This window comes from Pyrus communis, chromosome 3 (assembly GCF_963583255.1).
Source record: "Pyrus communis chromosome 3, drPyrComm1.1, whole genome shotgun sequence".
Lineage (NCBI taxonomy): Eukaryota > Viridiplantae > Streptophyta > Magnoliopsida > Rosales > Rosaceae > Pyrus > Pyrus communis.
The window spans coordinates 25,477,512-25,494,654 of NC_084805.1; the positions used below are offsets into that span (position 1 = coordinate 25,477,512).

At 38.4% G+C, this 17,143-nt stretch overlaps 2 protein-coding genes across 4 annotated transcripts; one reads left to right on the plus strand and one right to left on the minus strand.

The window, feature by feature from the left end:
• Nucleotides 1-269: 269 nt before the first annotated feature.
• On the plus strand, nt 270-6,740 carry LOC137729771 (transcription factor TCP2-like). Of its 3 annotated transcripts, none has more exons than XM_068468792.1 (4): nt 270-538; nt 901-1,061; nt 1,514-3,453; nt 6,521-6,740. In XM_068468792.1, exon 3 carries the CDS (start codon nt 1,955-1,957, stop codon nt 3,404-3,406), a length of 1,452 nt encoding a protein of 483 aa, XP_068324893.1. In that variant the 5' UTR covers nt 270-538; nt 901-1,061; nt 1,514-1,954; the 3' UTR covers nt 3,407-3,453; nt 6,521-6,740. The 3 variants fall into 3 exon arrangements, with proteins under 3 accessions (XP_068324893.1, XP_068324895.1, XP_068324894.1); XM_068468793.1 differs by lacking the exon at nt 270-538 and adding an exon at nt 552-706; XM_068468794.1 differs by lacking the exon at nt 901-1,061.
• Nucleotides 6,741-11,045: 4,305 nt separating this feature from the next.
• LOC137728690 (F-box protein At5g46170-like) lies at nt 11,046-13,322 on the minus strand. Its single transcript, XM_068467431.1, has 2 exons — nt 11,920-13,322; nt 11,046-11,400 (listed from the first exon to the last, which is right to left on the minus strand). The coding sequence occupies exon 1, from the start codon at nt 13,248-13,250 to the stop codon at nt 11,940-11,942; it is 1,311 nt and encodes a 436-aa protein (XP_068323532.1). The 5' UTR covers nt 13,251-13,322; the 3' UTR covers nt 11,046-11,400; nt 11,920-11,939.
• Nucleotides 13,323-17,143: the final 3,821 nt, after the last annotated feature.

Genomic DNA, 17,143 nt, shown 5'->3' on the forward strand with positions numbered 1-17,143 from the left:
TTAATAGATTTGATATTATTGTTTAGTTCAAACTCTTCACCCCTCCAAATGAAAGAAAATACAAAATATATTTAGTCGTCCATTTTCTAATTTTCTTGTCGGAATTTATAATTAGAAAAAAATAATAATAATAAAATTAACAAACAAAGAGCGTAATAGCATAGAGGTAAAAAGGAAAGAGAATAAGGGGTAAAAGGGAGAGAAAGATAATATATATCTATAAAGTGGAGAGAACGGCGCTGTGTGCTGTCTTTTCCCGATAAGCCCCGTGGTTTGCTCAAATGGGGAAGAAGCAAACAACTCTCTCTCTCCTCTTCCATCTCTCTCCTCTTCTTCTTTCACTGTTCACTTCTTCTGCTACTTAACCCTCTCAAACCCCACTTTCCATTTTTCAGTTTTGAAACCTCTCCCCTCCGCTTTCCATCAATTTCCCACATTTTCTCTGATTATTTTCTTACCCGCCAAACATCAACCCTAACTCGCTCCCACCTCCCGACCCCTCTCGAATTCTCAGCTCACAAACACATATCCAGCTTCTGTGAGTCTTTTTCTCACTCAATTTTTCAACTTTCTGCAGATAAAGCTCAAATCTGTTTACTTTTTGTTTCTGGGTTCTTTGGTTAGGCCAGTTAGTGGTGCTTTTCTGGTTTCTGGAAGTCTGGATTTGTATGCCAAGGGTAGTCCTTGCAACTTGGGAGGTTCTTAGGTCATCTCATCAGTCTAATTTTCTTGATTCAGTTTGAATTTTGCATTTTTAATTGTAATTAGTGTTAATTAGGTTGTCATTAATATGGGGTTTGAGATTGGAGGCAATGGGAGGGATAAAGTTTCAACATTTTGTCTTGATTTGACGGATTCTTTGCAGCAAATGAACTGATCCCATCAAGTTTAAATGCGCAGATCTGTGAGCTTGCGTGCTCCAAATCTCAAACTGCTCATGAATCTGCAGACAAAGAATCACACTGCTCCATTTCTGCTGTCTTTACATTTGTTTAAGTTTTAACAATCAGAGAGAGCTTGACATCTGTCTGTCCCAATCAAAACCCACAACATTATTCAAGGTTTTAATTTTCCCATTTTTTATTTAAGCTACCAATTATCATTTCTTCTAGTTTGTAATTGTTTAATATATATAGAGGAGAGCAAGAACATGCCTGGCATTTTTAGGGCACAGGAAAAAAATTGTGTGAAATTTACTGCTGCTGCTTGAATCTAAAGCAGAAAAGGGATTACATACTAATTATACTTTTTTTGGTTTCTAAATTGGTTATATTGAAAAGTTCATCTTTAAAAACCCTTTTGTTAGGTTTAGGCATTTAACTTTTATTAGCTTGAGATCTCTGAAAGCTGGTTTTTTGAGTGTAAATATGTACTGTATTTAGGCATCTGATCAGCTGTTTTTACTTGCTTTTGTGTTATGTGTATTTTGGGAAAATTTTCTTCGTTTTCTTTTCATTTATTGAATTAAAAATGGAAATGAAATATCAAAATTACTGCTGATGGTTTTTTGCAGAGCTGAGAGACTGTGAAGAGTAAAACTGTGCAGGCTTTGGTTTGCTGCTTTTGAAAGCACACTGCGGGAACTGCAAAAAGCTTGAGAGAGAGAGAGTAGAGAGAGAGCCTCTCTCTCCTGACTTAGACCGTGATATATCAGCAGCGTAAAAAAGGCCTTTTTATCACTACACAGCCAAAGTACCCTCTGAGTTATCGTCATCAATGCATAGGACACTGCAACCCCACCTCCTTCTGCACTCCTCCTTCCCTTCTTTCTCTCTCTAAAACCACTCTCTCCCTCCCCCAAATTCAACCCCTTTCTCCCTCTCTCTCTCTCCTCCCCTTTCTCTCTCTCTAGAAAGAGCTAAGTGGTGAAAAGGATAAGAAGCCAGCAAAGCAGAACAGCAGAAGTGCCCAAATTGAATGAGTCTTTATGTGAGAAAGGCATGAAACTACTGCTATGGAGGTGGAGGAGATTCAAGCCAGCAACAAGTTCCCAAGAATCGGAAATGGCAGCAGCAGAGATCACAAGCCATCACCCGAAGACGAAGACAATCAAGACCCATCATGCCTAGACCTGAAGAGGGCTGCCGCCGCCGCCACCGCCGCAGCTGATGCGGGCAACCGTCTCCGTGGGTGGCACCACTCCCGCATCATCCGCGTTTCCAGAGCATCCGGCGGCAAAGATCGGCACAGCAAGGTGTGGACTTCAAAAGGGTTGAGAGACCGGAGGGTCCGCTTGTCTGTAACCACCGCTATTCAGTTCTATGATCTCCAAGATCGGTTGGGTTACGACCAGCCCAGCAAAGCAGTTGAGTGGCTGATCAAAGCCGCTGCCGATGCCATCGCTGAGCTCCCTTCTCTGAACAATTCTTCGTTCCCCGACACGCCGAAGCAGCTCAGCGACGAGAAGAGGGCGAGCTGCGAGCGTGGCGGATTTGATTCGGCGGAGATTGAGTTCGATCAGAATTACCACCAGAATCAGAGCCAGCCCGGGAATCAAAGCCAGCACCTTTCGTTGTCGAAACCTGCTTGCTCGAGTACTTCCGAGACCAGCAAGGGATCGGGGCTTTCCCTCTCTCGGTCGGAGATTCGGGTGAACCGGTCGAAGGCCCGGGAGCGAGCGAGGGAGAGAGCCGCTAAGGACAAAGAGAAAGAGAGCATCGAGTCAACTTACCCAGGGAACATAAACAACATATCCCAACAAAATGGTTCTTTCACTGAGCTTCTCACTGCCGGCATCGGCAACATTCACAACAACAATTCTCCGACCGCATCTGCTCAGCATCATCAGCAGAATCATGGTGGCGGCGGCGAGCCCATTTTGTTCCACAAGGCAGCAGCACCGATGGATTACTTCAGCCCCGGGCTTCTGGGGCTGTCGTCTTCGGCCCGGACCCATCACTCGTCCGGATTCTCCGGACAAATCCATCTGGGGATGAACTCGATTCCGCAGACAATGTCGGTTGTCTCCCCGTTCAATGTGTCCGGGGAACATCACCACGGACATCACAGTTCGGAGCTTCAGCATTTCTCATTTGTTCCCGACCTCATCCCGGTCACTACTTCGTCGCAACCGGGCAGTGGCGTTGACTACAACCTGAACTTTTCGATCTCTTCTTCCGGCGGCCTTGCTGGTTTCAATAGGGGGACCCTTCAGTCCAATTCTTCCTCTTCACCGTCTCTTTTGCCTCATCACCTTCAGAGGTTTTCTCCCATAGACGGATCGTCCAATGTACCCTTCTTCATCGGAGCTGCCGCTGCTGCGGCTTCTCCAACCATGGAGAATCACCACCACCACCACCATCAGCAGCACCAGCAGCAATTCCCTGGTGGATTTGATCGCCGCTTGCAGCAGCTCTACGGTGACGCAACCCGGCATTCAGACCACAAGGGCAAGGCAAAGAACTGATCTTTTTCCACGATCAGTACTTGATAACCCATCTAAGCTTCTTTCTGGTAAACCTTCAACGATCTGATTTTTTATTATCTTTTCTTTTCTTTTCTTTTTCTCTACATATGATATACATTTTCTGCTTCTTTTCTTTGCATTGGTTGCTTGCTTCTCTATTTCTGTGCTTCTTTTTTGCCTCATATATATATATATATGTGTGTATCTACATAATCCTATTTATACCATCTTTTTATAGCATTATTGATATATAATTGTTAATTTGTTTATAATTTTGCATAGAAGTAGGGTTTGCTTGCTTTTCTTGGTAATCATAAACAAGTGAAGGAATCGGGTCAAAGGTTTCATGGAGATTTTAAAATATGTTGTTGTCTGTCTGCTTTTGATTCCTGCATGGAGTGGAGTGAATGGGGGGATCGGCTGGTTGTCTCCTCGTTTGTTCTCTTGTTTTGGTTCCCTTCTCTCTTAGCATATGAGGTCCTCCATGGAGGCTTGACAGGTGTTGGCAATCACTTGGCTCAGGCCATGTCGTTTGTCACTCGGAGGAGGCTTTGCTTTTCTGGTTAGCTTTAGGATACTTAATTTGGGAACTGGATCCTCTCCTGAGCTCAGGATGGGGATCCTCCTGAGCAGCCCATCCGGGCCGTTGAATTTTGATCCAAAGGCTTCAAACAGGGGGCTCCTCTAAAAATTATAATAATTGCTGCCGTTGGATCAAGTTTGAACGGCTCGGATGGCTGCTCATGAGGATTCCCATCCTGAGCTCAGGAGAGGATCCAGTTCCCCTAATTTGTTGTTTTCTGCCCTTCCAAGCTGCACCACATGACAAACTGCTCGGTGGCCTGTCGGTCTTTGCTTGTAAATAATTTGGCAGGAGTTGTTGTCTTTTGCTAATTAGCATGGTGAATCGTATTGGAGAGCTAACTTTCAACTTTGTTTGCTTAGCATTTAGCATATAGGATATAGCAGTTAGCATGAGCCCTAACTAACTTTTTGGTTCCTTTTTATTAGGATCCCATGCACGTAGGCAAGCATTGGCATTAATAAACTAAGTTGCTTCAATCTGTTCTCTCTAAAATGTACAAGAAACATAAGAATACATGTATATATGGAAAAAGAATTTTAAAAAAATAATTCCTATTTACAGAAAAGTTGGAGCGATTTTGACACTCATTTTATGCGTTCGCAGGTCCTTGTATTTTTATGCTTTAGTTTTACTTTTTCTTTACTCAATTACCAAAACAAGAAAACAATGAGTGAAAATAGATAAAATAGGAGTGTATATGAAAATCAGACACCAAAGAGAAAAAAGAAAGGGTTTGAAATGGAGAAGAAATATGTTTAAGTCATAAATGTTAAGGGAAAGGAGCAAAATATTTATAAAATAACAACTATATATGTTTTGTATAGAATTTTATTTAGTTTTAGTTTATTACATAAGGGTTAAAATGAATCATAAATTGGGTATGTTCTCGACTCTCTATCCTAAGTGATTAGATGGCAGTTAACTTAATCTAATAGTTGGGTATCTTGTAGTTTGTTTCTGGCTCAGAAGTATACCTCTATAAGTTGGTGTTTTATTAAAAGAGAAATGAAAAGTAGATTCTTTTAAAGTGGGACTCTTCATGGATTTTGTGTCATTTTATAGTTTAACGTTTATTTTCGTGATAGTATTATAAAACATGGTGCCAATATATGAGGTGACAGAGAGTTCATAGGGAGTCCCACTTTTGAGAGTCTCCTTAATATTTCTCTTATTATAAAAGACCTCGGTGTTATTTGTAGGGAAAATAGACTTTTAATTTATAGATTGTTGTGATATGTTTCTGTGTGATCACAGTTACCCATCTCTGGCTTGCATTGAGCCACACCACCACAACTCCAATTTAGTTAAAGCTTCTCAATTGCCATACATATATTCATATACTTTTTCTCTTTCGGAATATTTACTAATCTGTTTATGTTAATGGGCAAGACGTTGTACAATGGGCCCCTTTAGGGTTTCCATATTTAAAGAACTGCCATTAATGACAAAATTTCAAGAACTATAGTACACATTTTGCTTGCTTAGTTATTTCTTATCCTTTAGGTTCCTTCCTTTCAAAACACATTTCTTGAAATTAGTTGTGCGTAAATCTTTTTGCTCAACAATCCATGCAACCCAATTTGTTCTTTTCTTTCTTCCTCATCTTTGTTTTGTTTTGTATAGTTTAGTGTCATAAGACTGGCGGTTGGAGGAAAGAGTTGAAGCATGTGTCTTCTTTTTCTTCTTCTTCTTCTTCAATACTACTATTGATGTTGCTAGTTAATTAAGTAATGCAGGAAGGCAAATATTTGCAGTTCTGTTCGTAGTTTAAACGAAACAGTTTCCGAAAAAGGACTCTGTGAAAGGGTATTTATTTCATCTTTCCAGATTAAAGGATTAGGGTAAGAGGCAGACAGATAATAAAGATATAATTAGGCTTCATGGACATTATAATTTCTTAGTCGGATCGAATTATCCTTGGTAGTATTTCAAACCTAGTCCATTTCAGTGGTGATCAACCCTTGTAGTGTTTTTTAATGCTTCATAGTGTGCCTTTAAAAGTGCGGTCGAGATTTGGACTTTGAGACCTCGGATCATTTGCAGACTTAATCTTTGAGTTTTCAAACCGAGTATGTTCTTCATGTGCTAGATATTGCTTGTTGCTGTGATTTAAAGGTGCTCACTGGTCAGATCTTAGAAAATCTGTAGTCACGCTTAGTTCTTGTTGATTGCTTTTATTCAGTAGGGGAGATTTTTCTATGTGACCGGAACATGGCCCGTTACATCACGTGACATAATATAAGTGGAGAGAAGTTTTTCATTCAAGTGTCCTTCCACTTATATTATGACATATGGGGTCGTGTTCCTGGTACACTGACGGATGTTAATGGTATTTGCATGCAGTCTCAATTTTCTTGCGATTTATACTGCTCAAATCATAATATCTTCTGCATTTTCCCTTAAGTTTACTGCAGGCTTTGTCCTTCACTTGTATTTAACTAATTATTACCAATATCTTCAATTAGAATTATTTCTTTAGTTATTTATTAGTTCATGCATGATAATTTCGATCATAAATTCTTATGCAGGAAAGTGAAGTTAAACAAGCAAGGGGAAGCTGCGAGGGAATTCATGTGCTTTTCTCTGCATATCGGATGATAACTTAATATTATAATCGTTCTGGAATTGTTGGTATTTCTGCTTTTAACCATTTTCCGTTTCTTTATTTTCGGATATATATATTTATTTGTCTGTGTTGGAGAAGATGTAACTGACAATTTGATTGAAGTTATTTTCTTTTCTCCTTTTCTTGCTCTTCAAGTGATCTTGAATGTATTTGGTTTTGTTGAAGCTCAAGTTTGGACCAATAAGTTGACTAGGAAAATGTGCATGCATATACTTGACATGCTTGCTAAGTTGGTAATCTTCGATACGGGGTTAGGTCGGTTGGCCGAGATAGTGTTCCCGCTCCTTTGCACTCAAGGTCTTGCCCAACTCGTGCGCACATGATTTATATGCATATCAAACATAAAATCTTGCTTAACGTAACTTGAAAGTTAGAGAAAGTGGTGGATTGTTCTGGCAGATAGGATGTTCCTCTTCAATTTCTTTTAGTGATATTGCTGTTTGAAGTTTGAACTTGAAATGCAAGTATTTTTCAGGAAAGTTTGCTGTTGAAATTCAATTTAGAGTGGGCCCAAAAATATCTTAAGTGTATTACTTTAGCCTAATAGGTACAGAGGTGTATGATGTAGGCCCAAAAGTAATAAGGCTTAAGCAACACTAACAAATAAATAATTTAATATCTTCTACAGGAGGAACATACTTTCTTAACTAACTGCCACTTACACGATGCATGCAGATTTGTATTGCCTGATACATCATAAAAGCACGGGTGGATTAAAAAAACCGAAAATTGAAAGAAAAAAAAAATTGAATATCAAAATCGAAGAAAAAAAAAAAAAAAAAGAGTTTTAACGAAAAGCTCATGGTACTGTTCAATTTAACGAAAAATCATATTTTTACATTAAAAAGTCAAACCTGGTACTATTTACTTTACCCTTTATTTTGTCTTTATCATTAAAACTCAAAGTTTTCAAACCCTTTTCATTAGTTTTCCTAAAAAAAAAGGGACCAAATTAGAAATATCAAACCAAACTGAATTTTCTTGGTTTGGTTTAGGTTTCAAAATTTAAAAATCGAACCAAACCGAATCAAACTGAAACTCATAAACCCTTAAAACGATTGGGGAGTCTGCTATTTATTTTGATTGCTATGGTTTTGAGGTTCTGAGATGGGATCTAGGGAGTGTATTTAATAATAATGGTCTTATGTTCTTAGTTTCTATCTGGTGCGTCTTCTTTGTTCAGTTGTACCGGTTTGTTTTATTTTGTCAAACTGGTTGATGCAATCAATAACAAAAATCAATATGTTAATAGAGAAAAAATTTATATTCAAATGAGTTCAAAGGTGTCAAGTTCAAGCTCAAACTCAAAACACGTTATCTACTTTTAAAAGGACTAACTTTTAGATTTGTTTTTTCGAAAAAATTAATAATAATTTTCAGCTTTAATAAAAAAATAAAATAAAAAGCGAACTGAAACGAAATGATAGCGAATTGAGTAGAACTAAAAAACCCAAAAAAAACCAAACTAAATAAGATTTTCAATTTTGACAAACAACCGAACCGACTGAAACCAAACTCACACTTACTTAAAAAGAACCTATGTACTAGCCCAAAAATCTGGTCACATGAATTAAGCCCAAAATATATAAGCATCAAGGCTTTTTAGGGCAAAATAATCTAAGAGTTAATAGTTGAAAGTACTTTTTCAGAAAAAGAAAAGATCCATACGTCCAAATGTAGTACTTGTACTTTTCAGAAAGCTTCTTCAAAGTACTTTCATTCTTTTGAGAGCACACACTCGAAGTAAGTTTTGCTTTCGCACATACAATTAAAGTTCATCCTCAACGTACCCAAACAACAATGCCTAAATATATTCATACGCAGAGTTTGTCGCAATGCTCGTATTTTAGTATGAATCGAAGCATAATATGCATTAAAAATTTTGGTTGTCGGATTCTTTGTCAATTTAAACATAACTTATATCAATTTTGGAAGAACAATAGAAAAACAAGAATTAGTACTACTACAATGAATGTCAATAATTAAAATCAACAAACCCTCCAACTGTTAGCAGGAAAATTCAAGGAGCATGTGTACTTCTTCAATTGTTGAAATTGATTATTGAGTTTCATTGTTTTTATTTTCCAACCATACGCTGGTTACAAAAACAATAAATTAGTAACAGCGTGCGACAACATGACCATCACATCAAAACATTAAGATGAGTGGTTTTTCAGTAGGTGTCAATCTATAAGCATAGTTTTAAAGGAAAATTAATGAAAAAAACTTGAAAACTTTGAGTTTTAATCAAATCAAAAGGACCGGGAGTGACTTTTTAGAGTAAAAATGTCATTTTCGTTAAAAGTAAACGGTACCGAAAATGTTTCGTTAAAACTCTCTAGTTTTAATAGAGTGGAGCGTTTGGAGGGTGTTAGGTTTTGAGTCCAGGTTTTAATTTAAATCACGTGGATTGTGACTGTGTGGGTGTACAAAGCAAATAAATCTCATGTGATAATAAACAGATAAAGGTGGAAGCACAACCAGCTCATATTTTAAAATTATATCAAAATAAATTGAATTAAATAAATAATGTGGCTGGAAAACGTTACCTGGAAACTTCCTAAACCCCATTTTTTTTTTTTTTCCCGCTTACGATATTGGAGAAATTCTGGAATTTATAGTCTTAACGAAATATTATCACGTGGTATTTTTTTCGTTGATAATTTAGATGTTATAATATAATTAGAAGATATAGTTGATATGTCACGAAATTAAAATATATAAGGAAAACGATACGCTGTTGCCTCCGACTCCCAGCCTACAAGGGCATTGAAGATGCGATTAAATGCGTCCATAACTTGGAAGTTGGAATATATTCCCAATAAACAATATAAATGTTTTACAGTGAAAGTTACCTTTCCCACTAAAATTTGTCACGATGGTGGCTGAATTCGATCTACAAGATGACGGTGGCAATACAACGACGCTTGAGTATAGAGATTTATACGAATCTAGACCACAAATCCAGATCCCTTCCCTCTGATCTACCAAGATCATAAATTCGGACTTTTGAAAATTGATTCAACGACTAAATTTATTATAACCTTTAAAGTGAGCCCTTATTTGTAACCGTTGGATCAAATTTTAAAGGTCCGGATTTATGGTCTTGGTGGATTAAGTAAAAAGGATCCCTTCCCAGTCAAAATAATATATCGCATTTTAAATAAAGACATACTATTTTATGGGAAAGGAAAAAAAAAAAAACAAGGATTATATTGGTGCATGCAAGTTGAAATAAATAAGAACAAAACGACGATGGATGACATCTTTGAAGCATCTCCCCCTTTAGTAGGGCAGGGCAGGGGCAGCCACGAATACTAATAATAGAATTGACTATTTTTTGCACTAATTTGATATGAAATGATATGAAAATAATAGATTTTGGATTATCGGTTACCAACCCGTTAAAAATCCGATAAAATATCGTTTGTCTGATCTAGACATTAGTCATGACAATGTCTTGCATGACTTGTTAACTTGATACAAAACGACATGACCCATTAACAAATTGAATCATTATAACACGAAAACGATACGCACACGAACTATTTGCGCAAACTAATAGGCATCTTTTTCATGCTTCATTTATCGCCTAATCTAGTCACACAAAATTCAACCCACTTGGCAATTGAACAGAATTTTATTTGTGTAATTATTTTTAAACCACCTGCTGCTTCTCTACTGGGAGACAAAGCATTTGTTCACAAACCAAGAGAAGATGATATTCCCTCTCTATTTGGGAGCCAGAAAGTGATGTTTTATTCCAGAATTATTACGTAATTTTTTTCACTAAACTAAGCTCTTGATGAAATTGAAAAGCCAAGATACCTTTTAGGTTGAGTGAACGACACAGTGACGCAAAGAACATTTCCATGGCTTAATGCGATGAAATTGAAAAGCCAAGATACCTTTTAGGTTGAGTGAACGACACAGTGACACAAAGAACATTTCCTTTTTATCCTCGCCATCGCGAGTGCTTGTGAGATCCACAAAGCAAGTTCAGTCCCCCGAAACTCGTCCTGCTTTATGGGTCTCACAAACATGATACCCACAAAGGAGGATCAGTAGCCCGGGCCAGAACTCGTCCTCTTTTGTGGGTCTCACAAACATGATACCCACAAAGGAGGATCGGTAGCCCGGAACTCGTCCTTCTTTGTGGATCTCACAAACTGATCCTAGCACATAAATGGGAGAAGAAAAGGGAACAATTACTTCATTATCTCCATGGAAGTTCTCTCACAGAACATTCAAACGTTACACCATTCGGACATTTCCTGCTATCGATTCTATACCCGCAGTCATGAGAACGAAGCACATTTCTGTTATTTTCTACGAGGACGGAAACTTTGAATGGAAGTTGTTTCTGAAATGAACTTTTGACATACATCACATAACCAGAGAACAGTTTCATGATACCTACAATATTCACATACATTTGGAAGAAAGAAAGGTCAAACTAGATCACTGCAAACCCAAAATCTCTATAACATCAATCTTAGTTGCATGCGAGCACTCACTCTTACAAGCGTAATGCCCGAAACAGAAACATCCAGCAGATGCAGCAAGCATTTTCAACTCTCAGCTCAAGCATACAAGAGTGGAGGATCTGCAGTGCATGTTCCGTCGGTGTATCTCCTCTTTCTGCATCGTTCCAATCAAGATTCGTTTCAACTGAGAGGCACCGCAGTTAACTTAGTCTTCCGATGAGGCAAAATTGTTCTCCCCTTCTCCACTTTCAATTATGCAGCTCCCCATTTTCCCTTGAAGGACACTGAGATTCCCCTGTCAAAATCCCAAGTTGAACTAAATCAGTACCAAACCATGAATGAGTAATCACATGGAAACTTGTACATTAGCATTAAGCAATCATAGAGACAACCAGAGCGGAATAAGAAATCCAAAAACATACTCGTGCCAAAATCGCTACCTAACATTATGCATTCGATTGTTTATCCAAACTCTCATTCAATTATTTACCAAATGACATATGCTTCTAAGCTACTTTATAATGCATTGTCTTGGCAATCCAATACCTAATACAATTTAAAGTTTGGAACTTTGGACTGAGAGCAACATGCAGATCAACCCAATTCCCTGTAATACCATTAAATTTGGGAACTTTGGATTGCAAGCAAGAACAAGGACGAAATAAATGACTTCTGGTTCTAATGCACAGGAAATATTTGCCGAACATTTGAAGCCAACCAGTCATTGAATTGCAGCCAAGAGACATTAAAACCCAAGCAATCATCCAATTCAATCCGAATCATTCATACACGAATACATTAACAGCAAATTTACCTGAGACACCTGAAATAGAATCAGAAGGAATTCATCTCAAGACAGTATGTGCGCCTCTTGACCAGCATCTTGGCCGCCGTCCCGTACGGCTCTTCGAAGGCGGTCGAAATCCAGGACAGATCAGAGGAAACCTCCTTCTTGGCGGTCAGAGATTGCTCGCTGGGCCTTATAGCAACCAAAGTCGCACCCTTTAGCACGACCCCATCAGGCAATTCCAGCTGGGGAGCATACCAGAGCCGCATGTTCAGTGCCGGCACGAGCGTCCGCTTCGACGCCGAAGAGGCCGACAATGGCTTCACCCGCAACTCCTCGAGCTGGTCCCTGTTCATGTGCAACACCCCCTGACCGTCGGCATCGGTCAGAACCAAGCTGTCTAGCGTTTTGTGCTCGGAAATGATTGGCTGAAGCAGGTAGTGCCTGGCTGAGGCGGCGATCAACGAGCTGATCGTCCACACAACCCTCAGCTTCAGGCCGCCGTTGATGTAAAACGAGTCGGGTATGCTTCCGTTGTCTTCCGTCACGGTGGCGTTGTTGGTGGCGCACAACCCATCGGACCCAGTGTCCGGAAGGAGCGATGGTTTGGTGGGTCCCGGGTGGATGACTGAGGATGCGCCGAGGATGACGCAGTTGTCTAAGGTGGAGCCGAAATCGGCCCTCCACTTGAGCAAAACGCCGTCGTCGATGCCGAGCTCACCGCTGGGAAGCTCGATCCGGAGGAATCGAATCTCGTTGAAATTCTTCAAGACTTGGGTCGGGGAGTGGTGGGTGACGCCGGACTGGTCGAGGCTGTTGCTGTCGGCGGCGGAGGAATCTGGGTCATCGACGGAGAGAGCGGAGTGGGACCCATTCGGGGATCGCCGGTTGGGTCCCAGGAACTGCCCGAGCGCCTGCAGAGGCTTGACAATGCCGCCGAGGACGAGGCGGAAGAGGGCAGAGAAGGGGGCCCGGGACTTGTCGGAGGAGGAAGACGAGGAGGCGGAGGAGGGGGAGGAGTCGTCGTCGGAGATGACGCAGTCGACGCGGACGACGACGTTATCGACCTGGGGGACAAGCGAGTGGAAGCGGCGGGAAACGACGCAGCAGCGGCCGAGGGCCTTGACGTCGCCGATCTTGTTGAAGACGAGGAGGAGGAGGGAGTCCGGGAGGCGATCGAAGTGGTCGTCGTCGACGGAGGAGTAGGGTTCCGGGTAAACTCTAGAGGAGAAGGTCAGATCTGAGCGCACAGAGGACATCGTTTCGCGTGTGGATTCTGGGTCGGATTGAAACGGATAGGAAAGTTGGAAGAGATCAGATTGGGGTGGAGGTGCGTAGATCTGAGAGGGGAAATGCATGGCGGATTGCAGGTTGCAGAGAGGGATTTTAGAGAGAGAAAGAGAGAAAATCTTAGAGAGAGAGAGAGAGAGGGGGGGGGAGATGGGGGAAGAAATGGTAGGAGGAGGAGATATATCCACGCTGATGGGTTAGGCTTCTCGTTCTGTCATTTTACGATGCGCAGAGTAGAGAGAGGAGAGAGAGAGAGGATTGACAGAGAGAGACGCGGCACAATATTATGTTTGTTTGTAAAATATATTCTTACTTTTGTCTTCTACTTTGCTGGCTTTACCCTCCTTTTTCTCACCCTTTAACTTTGATTCCTTTCCCTCTTGGGTAAATTCTATTTGAGCTTATAATTTCGAGAAGAGATAAATTATTACAATTTTTAAAGAGTTAATACAAGTGGATCGTCAGATGAAATTTAAAAGGTTAAGATCATTTGATCCGGTAACCTTGATGAAAGAGATCCAGAGAGGATCTCTTCTCTATGATTTCAAGTAATTCCCGGAAAACATATAATAGAAACTTGGGTCACCCACAATAACTTAAAACCTTATACTTATAAATAAAAAGAAATATCAAGTTTCGGTTCAGATCCATTAAATCATAGTATTAAGTAACAAAATACATTAATTTTAAGGGACCTTTAATAAAAAACTCCCAAAACTATTTATTTTAACGAAAAACCACATTTTTACACTAAAAAATCAATCATGGTGCTATTCACTTTACTTTTTATTTTGTCGTTATCGATAAACTCAAAGTTTTCAAATCATTTTGATTAGTTTTCTTTAATTTTAACTAAACAATCAAATCAGTTTTTTTCTTAATTATTTTTGTATTTTTGTTTATGTTTTTAAAACTCTATTTTGTTTACAAACTAGTACTATAGTCTTGTGATATTCATTTTCATGTAAGAGGCGTGAGACTAGATTCAAATTGGTCAAACGAAACTTGAAATCGTCATTCGTAAATATCAAATATGAAATTTTTCTCTTACAAGTTGAGAAATTTATTGTTAACCTACTTTTGCTAATTAATATTTTTTTATCACATTTATGATAATTAAGTTGGCATCAATACATGAATAGCGAGTGATTGAATGTTGAGCGTTGGCATGACAACGTCTCTCTATAAGAGAAATACTAAAGAAACTCTATTTTTATGGATTCTCCGTCACTCCACAATTTAACGTTAATTTATTTCTCAATATTATAAGATATTGTAGCAAAAACTTAAAATGACAGAAAGTATAAAAAATCTAATTTTATTTTTTTAAATTCTCCTTAACATTTCTCCGCAGACATAGCCGGCAATGCCAATTTTGGAGTTCGCCTGGGCATTGGCGTTGGCGTAGGACCGCTGCCGATAGAGCACCATGGTTCCGGGATGTAAGGGTTTATTTTTAAAAATTATTTTTGACATGAACCCATACTATGTAAAACATGAAATATTGTAATAATTTGTTTTTCCTAAAAGGAATGGCAATATGTTAAGTGTAAAATGAGGAACTATTCTTTATTTCAATTTTTCTTATCAACGTTTACGCTTTGTTTTTCCTCTCATTCTTTTATAGACAATAATTGTGTCCTCTCAATTATAATTACTGTAAAATTTTTATAACTTAATTGGTAAAATATTAACCCGTACATTTGAGGTCTCGAGTTTTAATCCTTCCATCCTTAGGGGTGGTACTGGTACGATTACCGTATCAAAACTCATGTACCAATTACCATACCAAACTTTTGGTATGACAAAATTTATTACTATTATAGTACCAAACTTTCAGTATACCCATGCTAAATAGTTCGGTTGACATGATATGGTAATGGTAATTACCACTTTGTTTTGCGCCAAAATTTGATTTTTTTTTCAACCCAATTCAAAGCCCAAACGTGTTTTGGCCACCCCTTTTGGGTTTCTCAAACTTTTTTATTTAATTATGAGAATTTTATAGAGATTCATTTAAGAAACAAGAAGTAAATAGATGGAAAAATTGCTGAAAGAACCCAATATCCCTAAAAAAAATCGTACAAAGATTCCTAAATTTCATCTCTACATTCTTTAAAATTGTACAAAAATTAACTTGATAGACGAAGCCAGGGAGAAAGACATCCCAATTTGATGAAGGAGAAGATGAGATGGACTTTGGAGAGAGAGAGTCGCCGGAACTGGAGCAACAGAGATGAAATCGGTGGCTAGATGAGTGAAAAGATGAAGAGTCGCAGCGCAAGAAGGCTTAGGTTTTTTTATTCGGAAAGTAGATGTTAGAGGGTAAGATGATTGAATAAATGACTAGGAAAAAATATAAAATGTATATATTATAATAATAATACCTAATTATATATAAATGAATAAATAAATTATATAATATTAATAGTAGTGGTACGGTACGATATACCACTAGTAATGGTTTTGAACCATTATTGTACCAAAAATGTATGGTACGGTACAAATACCGTACTATTACCAATGGTACGGTACAAATACCGTACCATTGCCAATGATACAAATTTTTTGACACAACTTTAATATAGTATAGTTGGTATGGTAATTTGGCAAAAACTTCCGCCCATCCTAATATCGATGGTAAACGAAAGCCACATGCATGTAAGAGACTAGCTGTGAGAGGACTGTGGAGATATTTTTTTTCTTTTTTTTTTTTTTTTTTTTGGGCTAGGGATCTTTTAGTTTAAGTACCGATTCGTACTAAAAAAAAGAGTATCAATTCTAAGAAAAGTTTTAGCTAATATAACTTGTTTTTAGTTTAGGTATCACTGAAAAAGTCAACCAAAATATACTGCTATAATTCAAAATAATGACATGATTGTCGCTCAAACATACCATGATAGAGGCAAAAGCCGGGGCCGCGGGAGCTATATGTGTGGACAACGGGCCAACTTTTTCCTGCAACCAGTTGGTCAAAATTTTCAGCAATCGACCGGTCTCAATTCCACTGTCCAATAGTATCTTTAAAAAACATGCTAAATAATTAGCATAAATGATCACTTTTTGACATTTAATTGCAAAAGTAATCACGTGTCGTATGTCATCATTTTGTGATTGTTATGTTATCGTTTTGCAATCAAATATCAAACAGTGATTATTTCTACTAATTGCAATAAAGTAATTAGCACGAACTTGAACGCTTACAATATTGAAAAAAAAGAGTATCACTAGACAAATAGTTACTTGTCAATTAAAAGATGGTGAGAAGACAATATTGTTTGTCTTTTATTACAAAATAAAATCATGGGTAGTAATGTAATTTCACACAAACTAAATTTTACTGTTTTTTTTTTTTTGAAATGTCATACACATGTCGTTACTTAGTACTACGGTCTAGTGACATTTCTCTTCATTGGTAAGTGAGAGGTCTTAGGTTCAATTATCGTCAAAGACGAATTTGAACCACATTATTGCTAGTCTATTATGAGACTTAGCCCGCTCCTTCACCATCTTAGCGTAGGTAATATCGTTTGATTAAAAAATAAAATAAAAAAGATAATAATAAAACCTCACACACATGTCATTATAACATCTATAATTTAGAAAGAAAAAAAAAAACCTTCATTTTCTCTTTCTCTCACATTTCTCTTTTTTTTTCCACATATTTTTTTTTTCATAAAATTTTATATTTACACACATAATATGTGTGACATCCCACATCGTCCAGGGGAGTGATCCTTAAATATATATTCTCATCCCTACCTAGCACGAGGCCTTTTGGGAGCTCATTGGCTTCGGGTTCCGTAGGAACTCCGAAGTTAAGAGAGAAGGGGGCTAGAGCAATCTAATGATGGGTGACCCACTGGGAAGTTGCTAGTGAGTTCCCAAAAACAAAACCGTGAGGGAATGGTAAGCCTAAAGCGGACAATGGGTGACCCACTGGGAAGTTGCTAGTGAGTTC

What these genes read in the sequence shown, in the direction of transcription:
- LOC137728690 (XM_068467431.1), bottom strand. Translation starts at nt 13,250, where the DNA reads ATGCATTTCCCCTCTCAGATCTACGCACCTCCACCCCAATCTGATCTC.
- LOC137729771 (XM_068468792.1), top strand. Translation starts at nt 1,955, where the DNA reads ATGGAGGTGGAGGAGATTCAAGCCAGCAACAAGTTCCCAAGAATCGGA.